The sequence below is a fragment of the Protomyctophum bolini genome (assembly GCF_963924005.1).
Source record: "Protomyctophum bolini genome assembly, chromosome: 8".
NCBI lineage: Eukaryota > Metazoa > Chordata > Actinopteri > Myctophiformes > Myctophidae > Protomyctophum > Protomyctophum bolini.
Window position 1 is genome coordinate 37,269,222 of NC_137869.1, and position 19,267 is coordinate 37,288,488.

The 19,267-nt window shown below is 43.3% G+C and overlaps 1 protein-coding gene across 11 annotated transcripts in view; it reads right to left on the minus strand.

Annotated features, from left to right (window-relative positions):
* The window catches only part of mcf2l2 (MCF.2 cell line derived transforming sequence-like 2), a gene marked incomplete at its 3' end in the record, with an annotated part of 122,008 nt that overhangs the window by 86,555 nt on the left and 16,186 nt on the right, over window positions 1-19,267 (minus strand). For 8 of the 11 annotated variants that reach the window (XM_080771234.1, XM_080771239.1, XM_080771241.1 and 5 more), the window contains exons 1-5: window positions 18,820-19,122; window positions 9,994-10,077; window positions 4,880-4,994; window positions 2,820-2,910; window positions 1,110-1,229 (exon numbers count right to left, since the gene is read on the minus strand). In XM_080771234.1, the coding sequence (XP_080627360.1) occupies window positions 1,110-1,229; window positions 2,820-2,910; window positions 4,880-4,994; window positions 9,994-10,077; window positions 18,820-18,844 (435 nt within the window). In that variant the 5' untranslated portion in view covers window positions 18,845-19,122. Of the gene's footprint in view, window positions 1-1,109; window positions 1,230-2,819; window positions 2,911-4,879; window positions 4,995-9,993; window positions 10,078-18,819; window positions 19,123-19,267 lie in introns of those variants that run through there. The other 3 variants (XM_080771235.1, XM_080771237.1, XM_080771238.1) reach the window with 2 other exon arrangements.

The window sequence follows — 19,267 nt, forward strand, 5'->3', positions numbered from 1 at the left end:
GCCCGGACCTTTCCTGGTGGCCAGCCGCCTATTGGCCTGTCGCGGCCCACCGGGAATATGCCCGGTATGACCTGTGGCCAGTCCAGCCCTGGGCTCAGCTCTGAACCCAATTGATTTGGCGTTAGGAACCCGTTGCGACCGCATGGCCTTGCTGACGTCTAGGCGGAATTCCACTTTTGAACTAGACTTGAGGTTATGTTACTACGGTGAGCTTGTAGAAAACAAGGCAAGGGAGGTGGAATATTGGGATCGTTTACACAATGGCATGTACAGTAGAGTTCAACAAGCTGCTTGTACCTAAAATACGTTTGTCAAAAATAGGCAATCTATGTAGCCGTAACACTTTGAGAATATAATCTCTTATAATTAGTTAGTAGATAATTCACAAACTGTTAGTTAATGAGTTACTAATGACTTGTTAAATGCATGTTAATGGGTCACGATGCATTGTGAGCTTGTAGATCTGATGTCATGGTCATGGACTTTTACAGACACAGACAGATTTTTACATTTTTATCCCACGATTTTTGTAACCCATTTTCTTCACCCAGTGTCAATTGTCTAATGTAATCCTGGGCACTACAATCCCTCTGCCAACCTGGGGAGAGCAACGGACTGACCGCCATGCTTCCTGCCATGCATGAGGAGTCCAAGCCGCTTCTTTTCACCTGACAGCGGGGAGTTTCCCCAGTAAGCACGTAGCACGTGGAAGGAACACGTTATTCCAACCAGTTCCTTTCCCCTCCATCAGGTGCCCCAGCTGGCCAGGGGGAGGCAGTATAGAAGTATAGAGACGAGGATTACTGCCTGATTTTTTTGTGAGGGTACCTACCCAAGGGCACACAGGAGAACATGCAAACTCCACACAGAAAGGCCCCACCTCGGGTATGGGCACTGATGATGCTGAGGAGAGAACACGCCCCCGCCAGCGCCCACAGCGTCCCCAGCGGAAATAAAACCCAGGACCTTCTACGTAGCTGTGAGGCGACAGCGCCGTCCACTGCGCCACCGTGCCCCAGACAGGCCGACAGACAGAATGGTGTTGTCATGCAAACACCGCTGTAGATGAGAGGTGTGGTTTGACGTGTGGTTTAATGAAGCATGCTTACCGGTACCTTCATTTTAAAGTCATCTCTGTGGAGCTTAATGCCAATGTCAGCCAATGCCCTCTGGAAGAACCTGGAAGGCCTCAGAACCAGTACCAACTGCAGGTTTCCTGGGAACGCCCCCTGGGGCATGCACACACACACACGCACACGCACACGCACACAGACACACACACACACACACACACACACACACGGACACGCACACACACGGACACACGCACACGCACACGCACACGCACACACACACACACACACACACACACACACACACACACGGACACGGACACGCACACACACGGACACACGCACACACACACACACACACACACACACACACACACACACACACACACACACACACACACACACACACACACACACACACACACACACACACACGTCATTTACATCATTACACTGGGCCTAGTTCCTAATTTAATTACATGACACTGAGTGGGACCATTGTTCAGACCGGAATTTAAAATGACTATTTCAGGATCATATTGCGCTAACTGCGTGCATGTTACGTTCACTTGTACTGCCCTCTAGTGTTAAAAACACCTAAGTACTAGTTTATCCTTACAAGCCAAATTGTATCAGGAATGAATGATACAGATTGATATGTTTGTTACTGTGGCCCGGGTCGTCCTAGCGGTCCGGACACCTATAGGCTGGTAATACGGCAGGTTCGAGTCCCCCAGTCTCTCTCCCCGTTTCCTGTCAACCTACTGTATACCTACGTACCAATAAAGGCAAAAATATCTTAATAAATAAATACAAACTTTACTGTACCAAATCATTCTCAAGTCCGTTGCACACCAGACTGAATATAACACTTAAGAAAGTTTTGTTTGTTAAGCCTGTGTGATTGATTGTATAATGAGAATAAATACATTTAATGGCAAAAGCATGTGAGAGACAAAAATATATATTTGTTCTTTAGCAGCTATGCTGTTAGTGGCTTTGTTACTGGAGTCCTGGTGATATTAAAAGTCCAGGGTAGATCATACAGCCATTGTTGTATAGTTAAATTATTGTTAAAATCTCAGAGGCACGTTGGTTTGGAACCATTTATTTGTTTCTGTCTAGACTGTCACTGTTTTATTTGGTTATCAGGAGCCAGTTGCACCACCTCAGTTCAAACTTAGCCTAGTTATAGCTTAAATGGCTTTTAACTCAAGACTTTAGTGCATGACTAAAAAGCCATTTAAGCTATAACTAACTAGGCTAACTTAGTGCGAGGTGGTGCAACCCCCCTACTGTCAATAGTGTACTTGTTTTGTACACATCAGACAGATTGATGTCGCCGTTTGGCTATAAACCAAGATGCTTGCTTTATTTGCATTGGGGCCGTCTGCAGTTAGTTAGTTGCTGCGAGAGTGAGGTCTAGCCAACACCAACTCGGGATTCCTGGATCGCTGCCCTCCACAAATTCCTATCCAGCATCAGGTTCTTGAGCTCTGCAGTGTTGTCAGCCAAGCTGTCGCGCCGCAGCACGTCTACATATAGGTCGTGCGCTTCTTTCCCCTCCTGGCTTTGCCCTGGGTCGGCTCCCATAGAGTCAACTTACTTTGCCTCAAGTTCTGGGTGCCTGACGCAGTGCCCTGCCAGCCTCATCCTGCTCTCTCTGACTGTGTCCGTGACCCGTGGTATAGGTCCCCATAGACTAGGTCCACATCTCTGATGACCTATAGTACAGGCAGTACTTACAGCTATCCTGGAGAGAGAGGCCTTCACCGCGCTCCATTTGTCCCTCCGTCGGTCGATGATGATGACGAAACCGATGCTGGCTGCATCCAGGCTAGAGAAATGATGCAGTATTACATACAGATACATCCAGGCTAGAGAAATGATACAGTATTACATACAGATACATCCAGGCTAGAGAAATGATACAGTATTACATACAGATACATCCAGGCTAGAGAAATGATACAGTATTACATACAGATACATCCAGGCTAGAGAAATGATGCAGTATTACATACAGATACATCCAGGCTAGAGAAATGATACAGTATTACATACAGATACATCCAGGCTAGAGAAATGATACAGTATTACATACAGATACATCCAGGCTAGAGAAATGATACAGTATTACATACAGATACATCCAGGCTAGAGAAATGATACAGTATTACATACAGATACATCCAGGCTAGAGAAATGATACAGTATTACATACAGATACATCCAGGCTAGAGAAATTATACAGTAGACAATTTATTATTCCAGATATACTATTCATTCCACGATGTTGGGGAGGTTATTTTCAAAATGCAGTGGTGGAAAAAGTACTCAATTGTTTTACTTAAGTAAAAGTACCAATACTGCAATTTAGAAGTACTCCGTTGCAAGTAAAAGTACGGAATTGAAAATGTACTTGAGTAAAAGTACAAAAGTATCGGCATCAAAATGTACTTAAAGTACTAAAAGTAAAAGTATTCATATTGCAGAATGTCACATTTCACAAATTCAAAATGTGTAGAAAATCTATTGAAATCAATTTTCAAATGGCCGAAATGTATAGGGTTGAAGTGGTTACTGTATGTTTTCTAATCAAAATCGCCAAAGTAACTAGTAACTAAACTTTTCAAATAATTGTAGTGATTGTAGTGTAATACCTCAAAATTGTACTTAAGTACGGTAAAAGTACTACAGCAAAAGTACAAATTATACTAAATTAATCTGTAAGGGTCAATTTGCTTTTTTTGGCGGCTGCTCGCGCTGTCATCCTGTCGAGAGCGGGGAGGCGGGTGGGCACAGGGGCGGGGGGGAGTGCACGGCAACTGGTACGAGAATTAGTCACTGGCATCTCTGTCGGAGCAACTATGACTGTGTGTGGAACGGAACACCGACTCCTGCTGACTGATGTCTGAGGTCGCCTCCTATGGGCACAACAACAAAGGCAGCGGCAACAACAATGGACTGAGCTGAGACTGAAAGGGAAGACTGCGTGTCTCCATTCTGTGTCTCACTCTGTGTTACTTTTTATTTTTTTGCCATAGTATGAGTGCATTGTTGTCCATACTTTTAAAGCGGGGTTGCAGGTTTTACCATCTAAACTTAATGTCCATCCGAAACCATGTCCGACATATTAAATGGGTGCCATGTATGTATGTATACAGGGTACTCATAAGTAGGCATGACACAATAGTGGACTTGATATCAAAAGATATATCATCCATTTTCAGGTCAGCTACTCAATTTGGAGGAGTCATTGTTTCCTTTAATTATCCATGATTGATGTCTGCTGTGTCTGACAAGTATGTCAACTGTTTTGTTACATGAATGTTTCTGCCATCTACAGGCACTTTGTAACTGGCTGTTTTCCTATTATCTGACTGTATACTGGCGGTGTTCATGACATTCTTGTACTTCTGTGTATGTGGACATCAATACAGTATTTTTTACATTGTGGTGTATATTGTTATGCTATAGTTCTCTGCACTGATCCTGTGGTCCATTGTCCCCGTCCTATACTCCTACACTCTGACTCTGACGCATGTCGGGACAACAGGCAAGTCATGTTTAGTCTTCTGGTACTGATGTGTCAGCGATCCTCCTCAGGGACTTCAAATCTCAACCCTGTCTGTCTGACTGAATGATAGATGGTCACACTACTGGTGGAGCCAATTCTAAATACCGGAGGCTCGGGTTTCTACCAGAGTCAGTACGTTTAAACTGACCTCTTCAACGACTGTTACAACACACCTCAGTCGTGTGTGTGTGTGTGTGTGTGTGTGTGTGTGTGTGTGTGCGTGTACCTGGGGATGCTGGTCAGGTAGGTGACCACGTTAAGGAAGTCCTCGTCGGGCAGGTCGCTGAAGCCTGAATACTCAGGAAAGGTGATGATCGGAGCGCCATCTTTTCCTCGCCCTCCTGCGACACACACACGGAGACACTTATGTCTACAATCCTTGAAATGTACTGTTCTTCTTTTGGTGTTTTAAGCCGTATGTTATACTTTAGCTATTGAAAAAGTGCAGATCTACAAGCTCATAGCGTGGCACCGAGTGCCACGCTACAAGCTTGTAGATCTGCTATTTTTGAAGAAGAAAAAATGAAATGTGGTGCAAATCTTTGAATATACATTCTTCTTTCAGAGCGAATGTTTTTTAACTCAATTCTTTGCTTCTGAGGGGTTCCTCTTCCTGGAATAACATATTTTCAGATGGGGGTCGGCGGCCAAATTACATATCATTTTTGGGGTCCTTGACATGAAACTTTGAGAACATAGACAATAGACATAGAAACATAATTATGTTTCAGTATGTTTCAGAAAACTGAACCGTCATGATTTAGAAGACATTTTTTTAAATGTATTACATTTAGGCTACATAAGGCATATAATTCATAAAATGTAATATTAAAATGTATTTTCACAGAATCAAAGGTTTTATGGTCATGATTCACCAGGATCCTGGATGGCTGGATTCTAGAGTCTTGATTGATAATATTTTTGCAAATCTCTATGGGGAGTTTTCAGTGGATCAAGAAAAGCACAGCCACTGCTATGCTTTAGAGACTAGATTAGATCATCTGCAATCCAGATTTTGAGAAGGACTTCATCTCATCTAGTTTCATTTCCATTTAAATTACTTTCCGCTTAGGTTAATTTTTCCGTTGTAAGTTAGGTTGTGTTTAAATTGTAAGGCTGTAATTGACTATTTTCTGAGCGATAATCCTATCAATTAAGTACGATTGTTTTATTGCAATCTAATCAGTATTTAGGTTGTCATAATTATGGGTTACTTATGAAGATCTACTACAGCATATTGGTTGAATTAGACCAAGTAACTTAACCCACCCTACTTTATATAATGCAAAACTACAGTATATATGATGCTAATCTTGCCTAATGACTAAATAAACCCAGTGCTCATTTCTCTGTCACATACAAAACAGAACAATGATTTTTGCTCTACCCTTCCTTCCCAAAAACATCCACTAGATGGCAGCATTGGGTTAAATATAGAATGCTCCAAAGGCTGTTTTGAGGTAACTTGCTTTCATATTTATTTATTACACTGCACTATTGGTGTTTGTTTCCTCAATCAAATCGATGGACGGTTATGCAAAGATAATTGTGGCGATTATGTGTCATAATAATTGTAACAGTCTTGTTGTACACACTGACACAGTGTAGGCTGCACAAACCCATATACCGGTAGGCCTGACATCTAAATTTAAAAAAAGTCTTCTAAATCCTGACAGTTTTCTGAAATACCTGTGTTTCTATATCAGTGGTGCTATGTCAAGGACCCCAAAAATTATATGTAATTGGCCACCGACCCCCATCTGAAAATATGTTATTCCAGGAACCCCTCAGAAGCAAAGAGTTGAGTTAAAAACATTCGCTCTGAAAGAACATATTCAAAGATTTGCATCACATTTTCACGATTTTTCAATAGCTAAAGCATGACATAATGCTTAAAACACCAAATGGACCCTTATAGATCTTTAACTCTTGAAACTCAAAATGAAACCAAGGTTTTATTTTGCGCTCTCAAATTATTGTTAAAAACATCTGCACTACTTAATTTACAAGAAGTCCACACAATTAGAGAATGTATAGTAGAACTGTTATTTTGATCGGATCGGACATCAATGTTCATGCTCATGGAATTGTGGACAAAATCTTATCCAACGACAACAAAATATTCTTTAGTTTTGGTTCTGAGAGGTTAAATGTGACATCAAATGGTGGTCCACTTTTGGACAAAAATAGAGAAAATAGCAGATCTACAGGCTCACAGCGCGTCGCGCTGCAACGCGTTGAGAGCTTGTAGATCAGCTATTTTCGGGGCGCAAACCCAGCACTCTTTAGCTAGTGGAGATGCGGTGTAGTGACATGGATTTCTAAACAAATTTGTTCAACGCAAAATACTGTGTTCAAGTTCAGGAGACTGAACAAAAAAAAACTATTCTCCTGAATGCTGCCTTCAGGCATGGCATGGAAAAAGAGTGGCATGTGGCATTTCTTTCACCATAGCCTGAATGCTGCATTCATGGTCTGGAGAGGGCAGTTGTTTTACAGACGGGTAAAAGGGCAGGGGCTGAAGCCCCCTTTGATGTCTATGTGTGCACGTCCCACATATGTGTCATAGCAGGCTGTGTGTCATATTGACCTATACAGCTGACTGGTCCATATGTCACTGTAATGTGACTCTAATCCGTCCCACATGGAGAGCTGGTGCATTATTAGACCAACATCACTGGAACAATATGAAGACTGCAGTGCAATAAACATACGTATACAGTAATGCAAAAGGTATGGAAGAATAAGAAATAATCCGACCCAAATTAAATTCTCCACAAGAGAATTTCAAGCTGTCACGTTATTTCGACTGTTTCCAAACAAAACAGTTAGAATGTCACAGACTCTAATTTAGACGTCGTCAATACAAAGGACCACAATGGAAACAAGGCCCTGGGCTTTTCTGTGTTATTCTTTTAGCATGTAACCTTTGATTGACTGTACTGTCTACCTGTACTGTTAATAAGCAAGTTAATAAAGGATAAATCAATCAATCGATCAATCGTACGACGTTCAGTGTCACATGCTGAAAATAACAGCTTGAAGACCTGCTTTTTTTCTGCACAGAATACATCAGGCTTTATGTCGTATGAAGAAAATACAAATACAGAGATATCCAGGCTGACATAGAGCCACATCTCAGTGAGAACAACTTCACCCACACAGGCTTTTTTTCTTCTCCCCACAGTAAAACTTTTATAACTTTAACTTTTAGAGGCCAGCCTTGCTGAGACAAGGGTTTCTGGGGTGCTTATAGTTATATTTTGCCAGTGTGAGAACGGTCAGATTCTCTGTGGTTTAAATGACAGAATGACAGGACTCCCTTAAGAATAGACTCCACCGCTGCCATATACTGTAGCAGGCCACACTGCCACGACACATCTGGAACAGCCACTGGCATTTTCAACTCAACTACCAGTCTGTCTGACTGTCATCGTCCAGCAGAAGAAAACAAAGAAAAAAACAGTATATGCAATTTTGGTTGAGCCTAATCTGACAGAATGATAATTGATGCCGATATTTGTTTATTATACCAATACCTCCTCATTGCTGACTGGCTGAAAACAAACGATTCATACAATAATGCATTCATATGATTATGAATGGATGTTGGATAAGCATTTCCTGCTGTAGTGATTGATTTAATGTTTGTCTGTACCCTTATATTGGCTTATATACCCTTATAAGGACTCTGATACTGATATTACAGTACGTGTCGTGTATTTTAAGGACTCTTATATTATTTTGTATTAGTTATTTGTATCTACACGGACAGGGGAAGGTGTCTCACTCACGGACACTATACATGTGACACTTTCGTTCCCTAAACACAAAAACACGTCCGTTGAGCTGTCTGCTTTGCAGCGTACCATGCCCAGTGTGCCAACTATGTCATGAATAAAAAGCGCTGGGAGTGCTGGCATTCTCTTTTTAGAGACTTAATGTAAAGTTACTGTCCCGACCGACCGCGCACCTGGTAAGAATGCTGACAGAGAGATGTAGACGAGACCTTAAAGGTATATTCAGTGATTTCACTCAAAAAACCTTAGGTTTCGTTTTTGGCTGGGACCTAAGCCTTTCATCCAATCAGGATAGAGAGCCAAAAACGAGGTTTTTTGACCCCCAGGGGTTAACTGGGGACAGGGAGGAACTCCTTATATGGTCAGCACACTCTATAGTAGAGAGGATTATCACAACAAAACAAAAAAAGAAGTGATATTTGAATGAAGTGAAATCACTGAATATACCTTTAAAGAAGTAGACTCCAGACACGGATACAGCACTGCTGGTTTTCTCATGGAAATTGACTGGCGATAATCTGATCGGAGGCATTTTATGAGCAACGATTGCAAACAAAACTGTCGATTAGCAGCTGAACAATAGCATTATTTGATGTCAGAGTAAAAGCCCAGCAGTGACTCTGAGATGACGTGGGATTCACTATCTACCAGTCTGCCAGGAAACACCTCGTCTGATTAGAAATGACATCATGATGATTAATGCAACGCGTTAAGTACAGGTGTGCCCACGCCACGCACGCACGTCTGTGCTAAGTTCTGCTGTTACTGTAAGCGCGGAACTCTCATAAACAATGACACATTTCCTCATAATTGGCTTATCTGTTCTGCAGTAGGTCACATCATTGTGTGATATCTCTTAGTATTAATAAGAAGAAGGAAGAGCCGTGTTGCTCATATCCCGTTCCTCCGTTGCAGTCGTGAAATACACAGACAGCACCGCCTCATAAAAGTCACGGTTAAACTCCAGGTATAGAAGTGAATTGCCTCTTCTGTCTCTGCTCGATAATCGATACCTTTAACCACTATATACCTGCAGGCGTAAATGCTTTGTTGACTGGAGTCCCAGTTGGTATGGAGTGCAATTTATCAAATGCCAAAAGTCATCTTGCTGACACATTTTTAATTATTGCAAAGTGTCAATCTGTATTCTGTGTGGGCAAACATTTGTGTACATTCCATTCCATGTCTCTCCTCCCTTTACATTCCTGCAAGGTATAAAACTGTTCTACTCGGATATGAGAATGATATAAAGTGTGTTTAACATCAACACTAAAGTGCCGCGCTATGAGCTTGTAGATCTGCAAAAAAAATGCGAAAATGTGGCACAAATCATTGAATATATATTCTTTCAGAGCAACCGTTTTTAACTCATATCTTTGCTTCTGGGGGGTGGGTGGGCGGTCCCTGGAACAACATATTTTCAGATGGGGGTCGGCTGCCAATTACATATAATTTTTGGGGTCCTATAGTGTGAGAACCACCGACATACAGTATAGAAACATGTTTTTTTTCCCAGACAACTGGCTGTGTGTTTACGTACCTGAGAGCATGGCAAACTGGCGATGCAGTTGCTCTATGATGTCGACCGCCAGCAGGGGCCTGATCTCCTGCTGCATAATCTCATCTAAGACAGGACACAAAGGAGAACGCGTTAAGAAGACACAGGCAGACACAAACACACACACACACACACACACACGCACACACGTACGTCTGAGAGGAGGCGGCACACAACACGCAGATGGACACAACACGTTATATCATGTCCTGCTGGCTGCATAATCCACTTAGCACAAGAACAGAGCACGGCTGGCTATAGATGTAGACGGACGTCGTAGACCGACTGACTGAGCCCAGAGAAAAGCATGAACCAAGTGTTTGAAGACTGACTCAGTGTTTCACCCAAAGTACACATGGTGACTATAGGACGTCCACACACTACACAGACTGCAGAAACATGTCAATCTAACCAGTCAATCTAAGATTTAAAAAGGAGCGTGACCCGAAATAAATTGCAATATTAATCGTTCAAGGTTTTTTTATGATCCTTAGGGTAATCCAAATAACATATTAAAAATATGTGCAAGTGGCCAATATAGCCACTTGCACAAGTGCACCTCATCACATTTTTGTGAAGACGGCTATGGCCATTTTTTTTAGCCCAAGGAGTGTTTGTCGTGCAAAACCAATTCAACTATGTTATTTGGATGATAAGGATCATAAAAAAAAAACCTTGAATGATTACTATTGCAATTTATTTTGGGTCATATCCTAGATTGACTGGCCTACTGTTCACTCACACCACTAAAGGAATATCAATCAAAGCATTATGGGTAATTCACAGCAGCCATTTTGACAGATAAAGACAGCTGGAGGTATAGTAAGGTTAATTGCGGGTTATGTTTCATTTAGGTGTTTCTGTGTGTCAGCATGACACACATAAAGGAAAAACAGCACCCTTTTATTGCATGTTTTTTGTTTTTTTCTCCTTTATTTACCCAGGGTAGTAGCTGAGGTAGTGCTCATTTTCAGCAACGCCCTGCACATAGAAACACACACACACACACACACACACACACACACACACACACTGGGAGCTGACCAGTACAACCTCAGTCTTATATATACTGTTGGTCACCTTGCTCAAGGGCACTTCAGCGGTGTTGGGTGAGTGATGACCAATCACTTCCAGACCCAGATTTTTCCTTCCCGTCTGGGGAAATCAAACCGGCAACCTTTCGGCAAAAAGGGGCGCTCCTCTAACCTGCTACTGGAGCAGGAGCAGTCCAGGAGCTAGCCCACAGAAACACTCACACACACCCACATTTAATGGTATTACCTTCAGCTGTGCACCCTGTAAGGGTCTTCTACACTAACGTTGTGCTGAAATGCCAAGCTGAGCACCAGTCAACATAAACTACCTCCTTGCATCGTATCACAGTAATTCTCCTTGAATATTACTGTTACTTACACGCTGTTTGCATAGTCAAAGTGGAAGATATACAGTAGTACCCTGAGTCCAAAAGAGTGTGTTGGACGCATAGCTTAATCACGGTGCGTTGTGTGCTATTGTGTGCTATTTTTTGTCACGGTCGGTCACACATATACAGTTATTTGTGCCCCAAGAAGGGGAACATAGCCAAGGCATGCCGAGGTGTGTCGAACGCGCCAATTACCCATGTTGCCTTGCGGGTTTGTGTGCAGTGCATGCCAGGTTGGCTCACTGAAGGAAAACTACAGGCGAAAAGCCTGCCAAGTGGTGTCAACGTAACACCTCCTTCCTATTGGTTGATGCCCGGTCAAACTTCACCAATGTTGAACTCCACCAAAGACAAACAAAAGGAAAGCAAGGCATGTCGCTTGGCTTCTTATATCTGCGTGACAAAGTGGGGTCCGGGAGATCGAGATTTGGCCAAAGATGGAATGTGAGCGCACGGGACGTGTCTGTTTATGACATCTGCTGTACAGTATGTGTGGTGATGTCACACATACTGTACACTAGTACTGCGCCCATAAATCAGGCTTAAAAGTCCAACGAGCACAGAAAGACTTCAGGGGAAGGCGATGCCATTGAGGAAAACACTGCCTTGTATACAGTGGGACCAGTCATGGGCTGTAGCTGTACACCCTATATTCTCTGCCCTTTTCCAACGGGGCCTTTGACGTATGGGCAACTATAGACCGAGACATGTTCAGTGTGTGTGTGTGTGTGTGTGTGTGTTCAATAAGCCCTACCCTGCTTTAACGATTATTGGGTCGATGATATGGCCCCCGAAGCTGTAACCAACAGTGAACAATCCCTGCTCTTGTCTGAGAATAAAGACAGCCATTAACAACACAGACTATACAGCTCATTACCGAGAGAACAAGATGCCCTGCTGGGGGGGGGGTGGCAGGGCAGAAATAGACAGAGACGGAAGGAAGAGAGAAAGACAGAAAAAGTTGTGTTGGGAAGATAAGAGGAGCAGGAATAGATCGAGCTAGAGAGGGAGAGAGAGACAAACCAGAATACAGAGGTATTTAATGCTGCCGTCTGCTCTGCCTTATCATGGATAGTATTGACACAGAAACCGTCACAATAATAGCACTGCTTCCGCCACACTGGCATGGGAAAGGAGGAAAGGCCTCTGAGACAGCATTTTAGACCACGTGAGTGACACAGATAATGCAACAATACCATGAAAACAAATCATTTCCACCATCATCACACAGGTAAAATATCCACGTTACCAGACAGTTTAGATAGAAGTATCGACTGTGTGATGGGCCTCTATATGGTCTCGGATTGCAGATGAGCTTATCTGACTGATGCTGTATGTCTTTGACAGTGCACACACGCTGTATCTGTATCTATGGTTTAGTTTTATTTATTGTATCCCCTGTCCCTGCGGACTGAAATATGTTGGGAAAAGCATAAACGATCAGGGTTTATCTCATACTGTAGAGTGCATTTCAATGATGTTCATCATGGCATGTCTCCATTATGCATGTGTGCGTGCGTGCTTGCATGTGAGTGAGTCTTTTTTTTTCTTTTTTTTTAAGATATTTCTTTGCGGCTTACGCCTTTTATTTGTTTTTTTGAAGGGACAGACAGTAGGCTGACAGGAAACGGGAGAGAGATGGGGGGAGACATGCAGTAAAGGCCGTGTCGGGCTCGGGAGTCGTACCCGCGGCACACTGCGACTGGATTACCAGTCGGGTGCCCAGACGGTTACGCCACCGCCTGGGCCGTGTGAGTGAGTCTTGATAGTGTGAGCTGTATTACATCCAATATCAAAATTAGTACCTGGGCCGCGTGAGTGAGTACAACTACTAGTGAGTACAACTACAGCATTTGGACAGGACTGCTCAGTACATACTGTACACCGCTCACAGATGCGCACACGCACATACACACGCACACACACACACACACACACGCACACGCACACGCACACGCACACGCACACGCACACGCACACGCACACGCACACACACACACAGCGGAAGCTTAAGCTGCGCCAGGAGCCTGTTGTTAGTGCGCTTATCTCTATCCTGACAGAAGCGCCGATATCTCACAGGAGCATCAGGTTGTAATAAGAGCAGCACATTAAATAAAAGAGCAGGTATATATGTACTAAACACACGACGACGACGACGCACACAATGCAACAAGAAGAAGGATATGGCCATTTGATGTCCAGGCAGGAACACACCCCGTCCATACATACAGTTACAGTACCAGAAGAAGTTATGCAACAGGCCTGCATACTGTCTGCAGCCCCCATATCTCCAGCTGGGAGGATGTTCTGTATTGTTGAGACATCAAAGCAGAGAGGTGTGGTGCGGTACGTGCACTGTGCAGACATAATGTATGGCCTCGTTCACACAGTGTTTTACTTTAGAACTTTAGAACACGCTGCATGGGGCCAGGCGGCCCGCTGCGGTGCTGTGGCCTGAGATCCAGGAAGGACTATATATGGGCGTCACCGGAGGCTCCTCAATGGAGACACGTTGACGGGCGGCGCGGACCGACAGAATCGTATCAAAATGACGACAAAGTATACTTTAGTTTTGGGCTCTGAGAGGCTAAATCTCATCAAATGGTGGACCTTGATATGAAAAAGGTTGAAAACCACTGCCCTACAAACATAGAAACCAGTACTGTACTTGTTTTCTGCTCCATAGCTGGGAGGCCCACAAGGGGGCGCTAGGCAAGGAGCTTTCAAAGATCTTCTGAAGATATTCGGAATCTTCCAAAGCAATATTGCATTTACATGTCAGAGACTTTTGAAGTTGATTTATATCTTCGCCCATGAAGCTTTCAGAAGGTTCCCCTTCAATGACCATAATCATCATCATCTCAGACATTTTTGACTGATCTGAAACATTTTCTGAATATGAATTTAAGCACATGCTACTACTTCAGACATGCTAGTGTTAATACTGACAAACAAGATGTTGTACGTGGCACGGCATGCCTAAAGTAAAATGAAACACGTCCTTTTTGACACATGGAGAAGCTCTGTGGAAAACAGAGAGATGCAGGCTGCAGTGGCCCAGGATAGGAGTAGCAAATCTATTTATCTATTTTAGTCATAGTTTTCTGAATAAAATTCAATTTATTTTTAGCCACATTTTTGTCATCTGAATATGTTTTTGTGTTAGTCTAGTTTTACTCGATTAATTTTACAGATGATTGAATCGACTAAAATATATTTTGGCAGGCCTTGATGGCGACTTGGTTGCCTGCTGAAAATTGCAGATCTATAAGCTCACAACGCGTCACAGAGCTGTGACACCAAGGATAAAATGACATCTGAATCTCTTCTCGACTATAGTCCCTCCCTAACATTTTTGTCTAGTTTTTATTTATTCACGAAATTGTCAATATATTTAGTCTTAGTTTTAGTCATAATCTAATCACGTATTTATTTATTTTTAGTTTGTTCCTCAGTGAAGTGACAGTTTTCTGACCCATGTTTCTATGTCAGTGGTTCTCAAACATTTTCATGTCAAGGACCCCCAAGATTATATGTAATTGACCGCCGACCCCCATCTCAAAACATGTTGTTCCAGGGACCCCCCCAGAAACAAAGATTTGAGTTAAAAACATTCGCTCTGAAAGAATATATATTCAAAGATACAGGATACATTTTCACGATTTTTCAGGCACTCGGTGCCACACTATGAGCTTGTAGATCTGCTATTTTTCAATAGCTAAAAGTATAACATAATGCTTAAAACACCAAAAGGGGTTGAAGGGTTTTAAGTGTCCTTGAGCCAGACAACTGAACCCCCCTAACACTGCATCCGTACAGTACTTGGATGTGCTCCGTGTTGCACACTGAAAATATCCGATCTACAAGCATAATGTGACGCATTGTGACCTTGTAAATATATATATATATCTTCAGTGCGCAGCGCCGCCGTGTGCAACTAAGCATAAAATACCCAAATATGCCTTGCAGGATTACCTCATCGTAAAGCGCTTTGCAAAAACAAAGCTATAAATATAATTCTAGGTCATTTACCATTCACTGAAGTGCACTGCAGGGCTCACGGAATCTGTGGATTTAATACCTCAGTTAGATTCCTACCTGGATTGAGCTCAGCTGTGCTGCAAAACAGAATGGTTGGTTCTCTGCCAAGTAGTGCCAGGTGGCAGAGGTTCATGTTGCTACAGTAACATAGAGAGGGTATTCTCTCTCTCTCTCTCTCTCTCGTATAGGATTATACAAGTATACACTTAGGGTTAGGGTTAGGACAAGTGTACACTTTGCTCTAAATGTACGTATTAAGCAGAGGTCAATCAGAGGTTGCAGAATGGCAGCAACCATAACTGACTAGATGCACTTTATTGACTAGTTGCACTTTATCAAGGGAATGTGTGCAATATCTCAGTTTTTTTATGTTGGTGTGTTTCATGGTGTTTTTCTTCTCCTTCTGTGAATGTGTATGTGATTTGTCGCCAAGACAGATTTCTCCTTAGGGAGACAAATAAAGACAACCAGCTTGAACCTAAGAGGTATATGAATGCATCTGGCATTAGATAATCTCAATACATTAAATCCCTAACCTTGGGAAGTAAAGAATCAGCGACCTAATAGCATTGTCCATTATTGTCCCAGTCCTACACTCTGACCTGACAGGCAAGGGACAACAGGGACAACAGGCCAGCCATGTATAGTCTAGTCTTCTCTTCTGGTACTAATGTGTCAGCGATCCTCCTCAGGGACTTGAAATCTCAACCCTGTCTGTCTGACTGAATGATAGATGGTCACACTACTGATGAAGAAGCCAATTCTAAATACTGGAGGGTCGACCTCTTCAACCCGTGTTACAAGAGACCTCAGTCATTGGTGTGTGTGTGTGTGTGTGTGTGTGTGTGTGTGTGTGTGTGTGTGTGTGTACGTGCGCGTGTGCGTGCGTGTGTTTGTTGTGAATTTCGGTGGGCCTGTGTCTGTCTGTTTGACATTGATTACCAATGGCAAGCACTTGAGCATGGCATTAAGAAACACACAAACCAGTTTCTGGTATTGCAGTGGACGCAACAACTAAACAACAGAGCAAATCCCTCCTCAGTCGATCTCAGACTGTTATATGGTTTGTTCTGAACGAAGAACACAACACAATGACAATCCAGCATGCCATATCATCCAACTAAACCCCACCAGTTATTTCATATAGCAACAGCTCCCAGATAAGGGAAGCCGTTTAGGCCAGAAATGCATAGTCAACTCGCACATGCATGTATACTTCTCTTGCATGTACATATTGGTACTTCACTTGCACATACGTACATGCATATCTCACATTCAGTGAAGTATTTATATATGTGCGAATGAAGTATGTATGTATATGTGTAAATGAAATATATATGTATGTGCAAGTGAAGTACCTAAATGTATGTACTGTATGTGCAAGTGAAGTATGCATGTATTGTATGTGCGAGTTGACTATGCATTTCTGGCCTAAACGGCTTCCCATATAAACGTCTTCCCATACCAGGAACACCTTCTACTGTACATTCAACCATGCCTGGAACTGCTTCAAGTCTCCTCGGGACATAAAACCACGGGCGAACATCTAAGGAGAGGACTGGCCGTGTCCACAATGATGTCCTCTGTCCCGTTTCCACATGTGCTGCTAACAAATAAACTCAACCGACCGCAGCTCTTTAAGAGTGAGAGGAAATGCTTGGTGGAATAAGTCACAGCTAGTGATACAGTACGTTGTAATGGAAGAGCGGGGAAATGGAAACATGTCTACGGTAGCCTGGCAGCAGAGTGGCTGACGACAACAAACCTGTGTGTGTGTGTGTGTGTGTGCGTGCGTGCGTGCGTGCGTGCGTGCGTGCGTGCGTGCGTGTTCCAAAGTCAGAGGGACAATGGAGGAGTGTTTTGTTTCACACAGAGAGAGGAGAAATAAACTATCAGAGAGACACAAGTACGATTGTGTACCCTTAGCGTGCGTCTTTGAGAGCCACCCACTGCTATAAAGAGTGATGTTGTGTGTGAAGCAGCGGATAGTGGATATAAAGTCAACTGTAGAAGCAACAGGAGTAAATAGCAGGGCTCAGTGTATAGCCTTTACAGTTACTGCTACTACAAAGAGCCCTGTGAGAGGATGGAGCACAGGTAGTAAGCAGTGGCGCCGCTACAGGGGGGGCATTGTACACCCCGTAACTGTCACTACCTGTAGGGCCTTCTTATCAGCCACAGTGCAGTTTCCCTGTGTGTGCGTGTGTGTGTGTGTGTGTGTGTGTGCACACGTGTGACAAAATGAACGTGTGAACGCCACAGCTGTTAGTGCATCATGACCAATCAGATGATATGCCAGCTGTGTAAAGACACCCTCATGGGCAGCAGATACAAAGCCAGGCAGCCAAACGTCTTCTTTAGTTACACAGACATACACACACCCTTCAAGTAGACACCAATCATAAGATCCAGTGACAGAGACACCACCTCTGGCTGAGCCACAGCAGAGCAGAACTGTTTGTCTCAAGATGCCAAACTAGTGTCCATCCATTCCACAGCGCTGAGGAGCACAACTTTGTTCGAAGCCTGATCCTGAACTTTGACCCATATCAGGGACACACCTGGATTGGACTGAGTGATGCTCAACAGGACGGTGTGTGGATGTGGTCCAAAGTGAGCTACACCTCGTGGAATGACACTCCAGATGGCGCTGGAAATGACAACTGTGTGGATACGAACTGTAGAACTAAATGGTGTGACACGACGTTCTCGTATACCTTTCCTTCAGTTTGTGCACTTCGTACGGTCTGTCCCTAATGAGTGAATAATTGTCTCGTTCAACCTGCTGACTTGTACTGGGTCTCCATAATAAAAGTGCATTAAACATATTCTGGTGTTTACTGGTGACATCCATTTCAGTGTGTCTCTATTGTGAAGAACATTCATAGGCATTCATACTGTAATAGATTCTATTAGCAGTGATGGGAAATCCAACTGCATTAGTTACTTGAGAGTCAAAGTCACTAACACAGTTCATACATAGAGTGAATGGAAAGTGGTGACAGAGCAACAAGGGCAATCAGCAGAGGGAACTGTGATGTACCATTCAGCAGTGTGTTTAGTGAAACAGTATTTTCTGTTAGAGCCTCCCATCACTGGGATATAGTCTCCCTACCAAAGTAAGAGAGACCACCAACTATGTGTGGGCTCCCTGCAGCAGCAGCGGGCATATTCTACACTGTTTCTATATTATTATTCTCCTCAAAAGTTTGGCGCCTAACTAATCCTACATATTCCTCTATACTGGGGAGAGAGGACACAGGAGGAATGACGCATGCTTCCGTAAAGTCACTGCGGCCGCAATGTTTACACTACATATATTTGAGTGTGTGTGTGTGTGTTACCTATGACATGCTTGACTCCCTTCATCCTAAATCCTCTCCGCTATGAACGCACGGCACAGAAAGACAAGGAGAAAGTGTAATCCAGATGAAATGGCCTCACATCCATCCAGACCAATAAGGAACAACAAGCGTCCGCCAGTAGAACCACTCTGTCCAGAACAGACGCTTCATCATTAACACGTCTCCATAGAAGGAGAGCACAAGACTATGGCTTTTCTCTCTCTGTCTCCTTCACCCTCCTCCCACGCACACGCACACGCACACGCACACACACACACATGTACACACACACAAGTTTCTCACACATACACACAAAGCTTCTCACACACATACACACAAAGTTTCTCAGAGGCTTCAGACTTTTTTCTCATAGTTTCCTTGCTCAGTGTCACAACACAAACACATGCATACAGCTGAGGCAGAGATTCAGCGTGCGTGCGTGCATGCG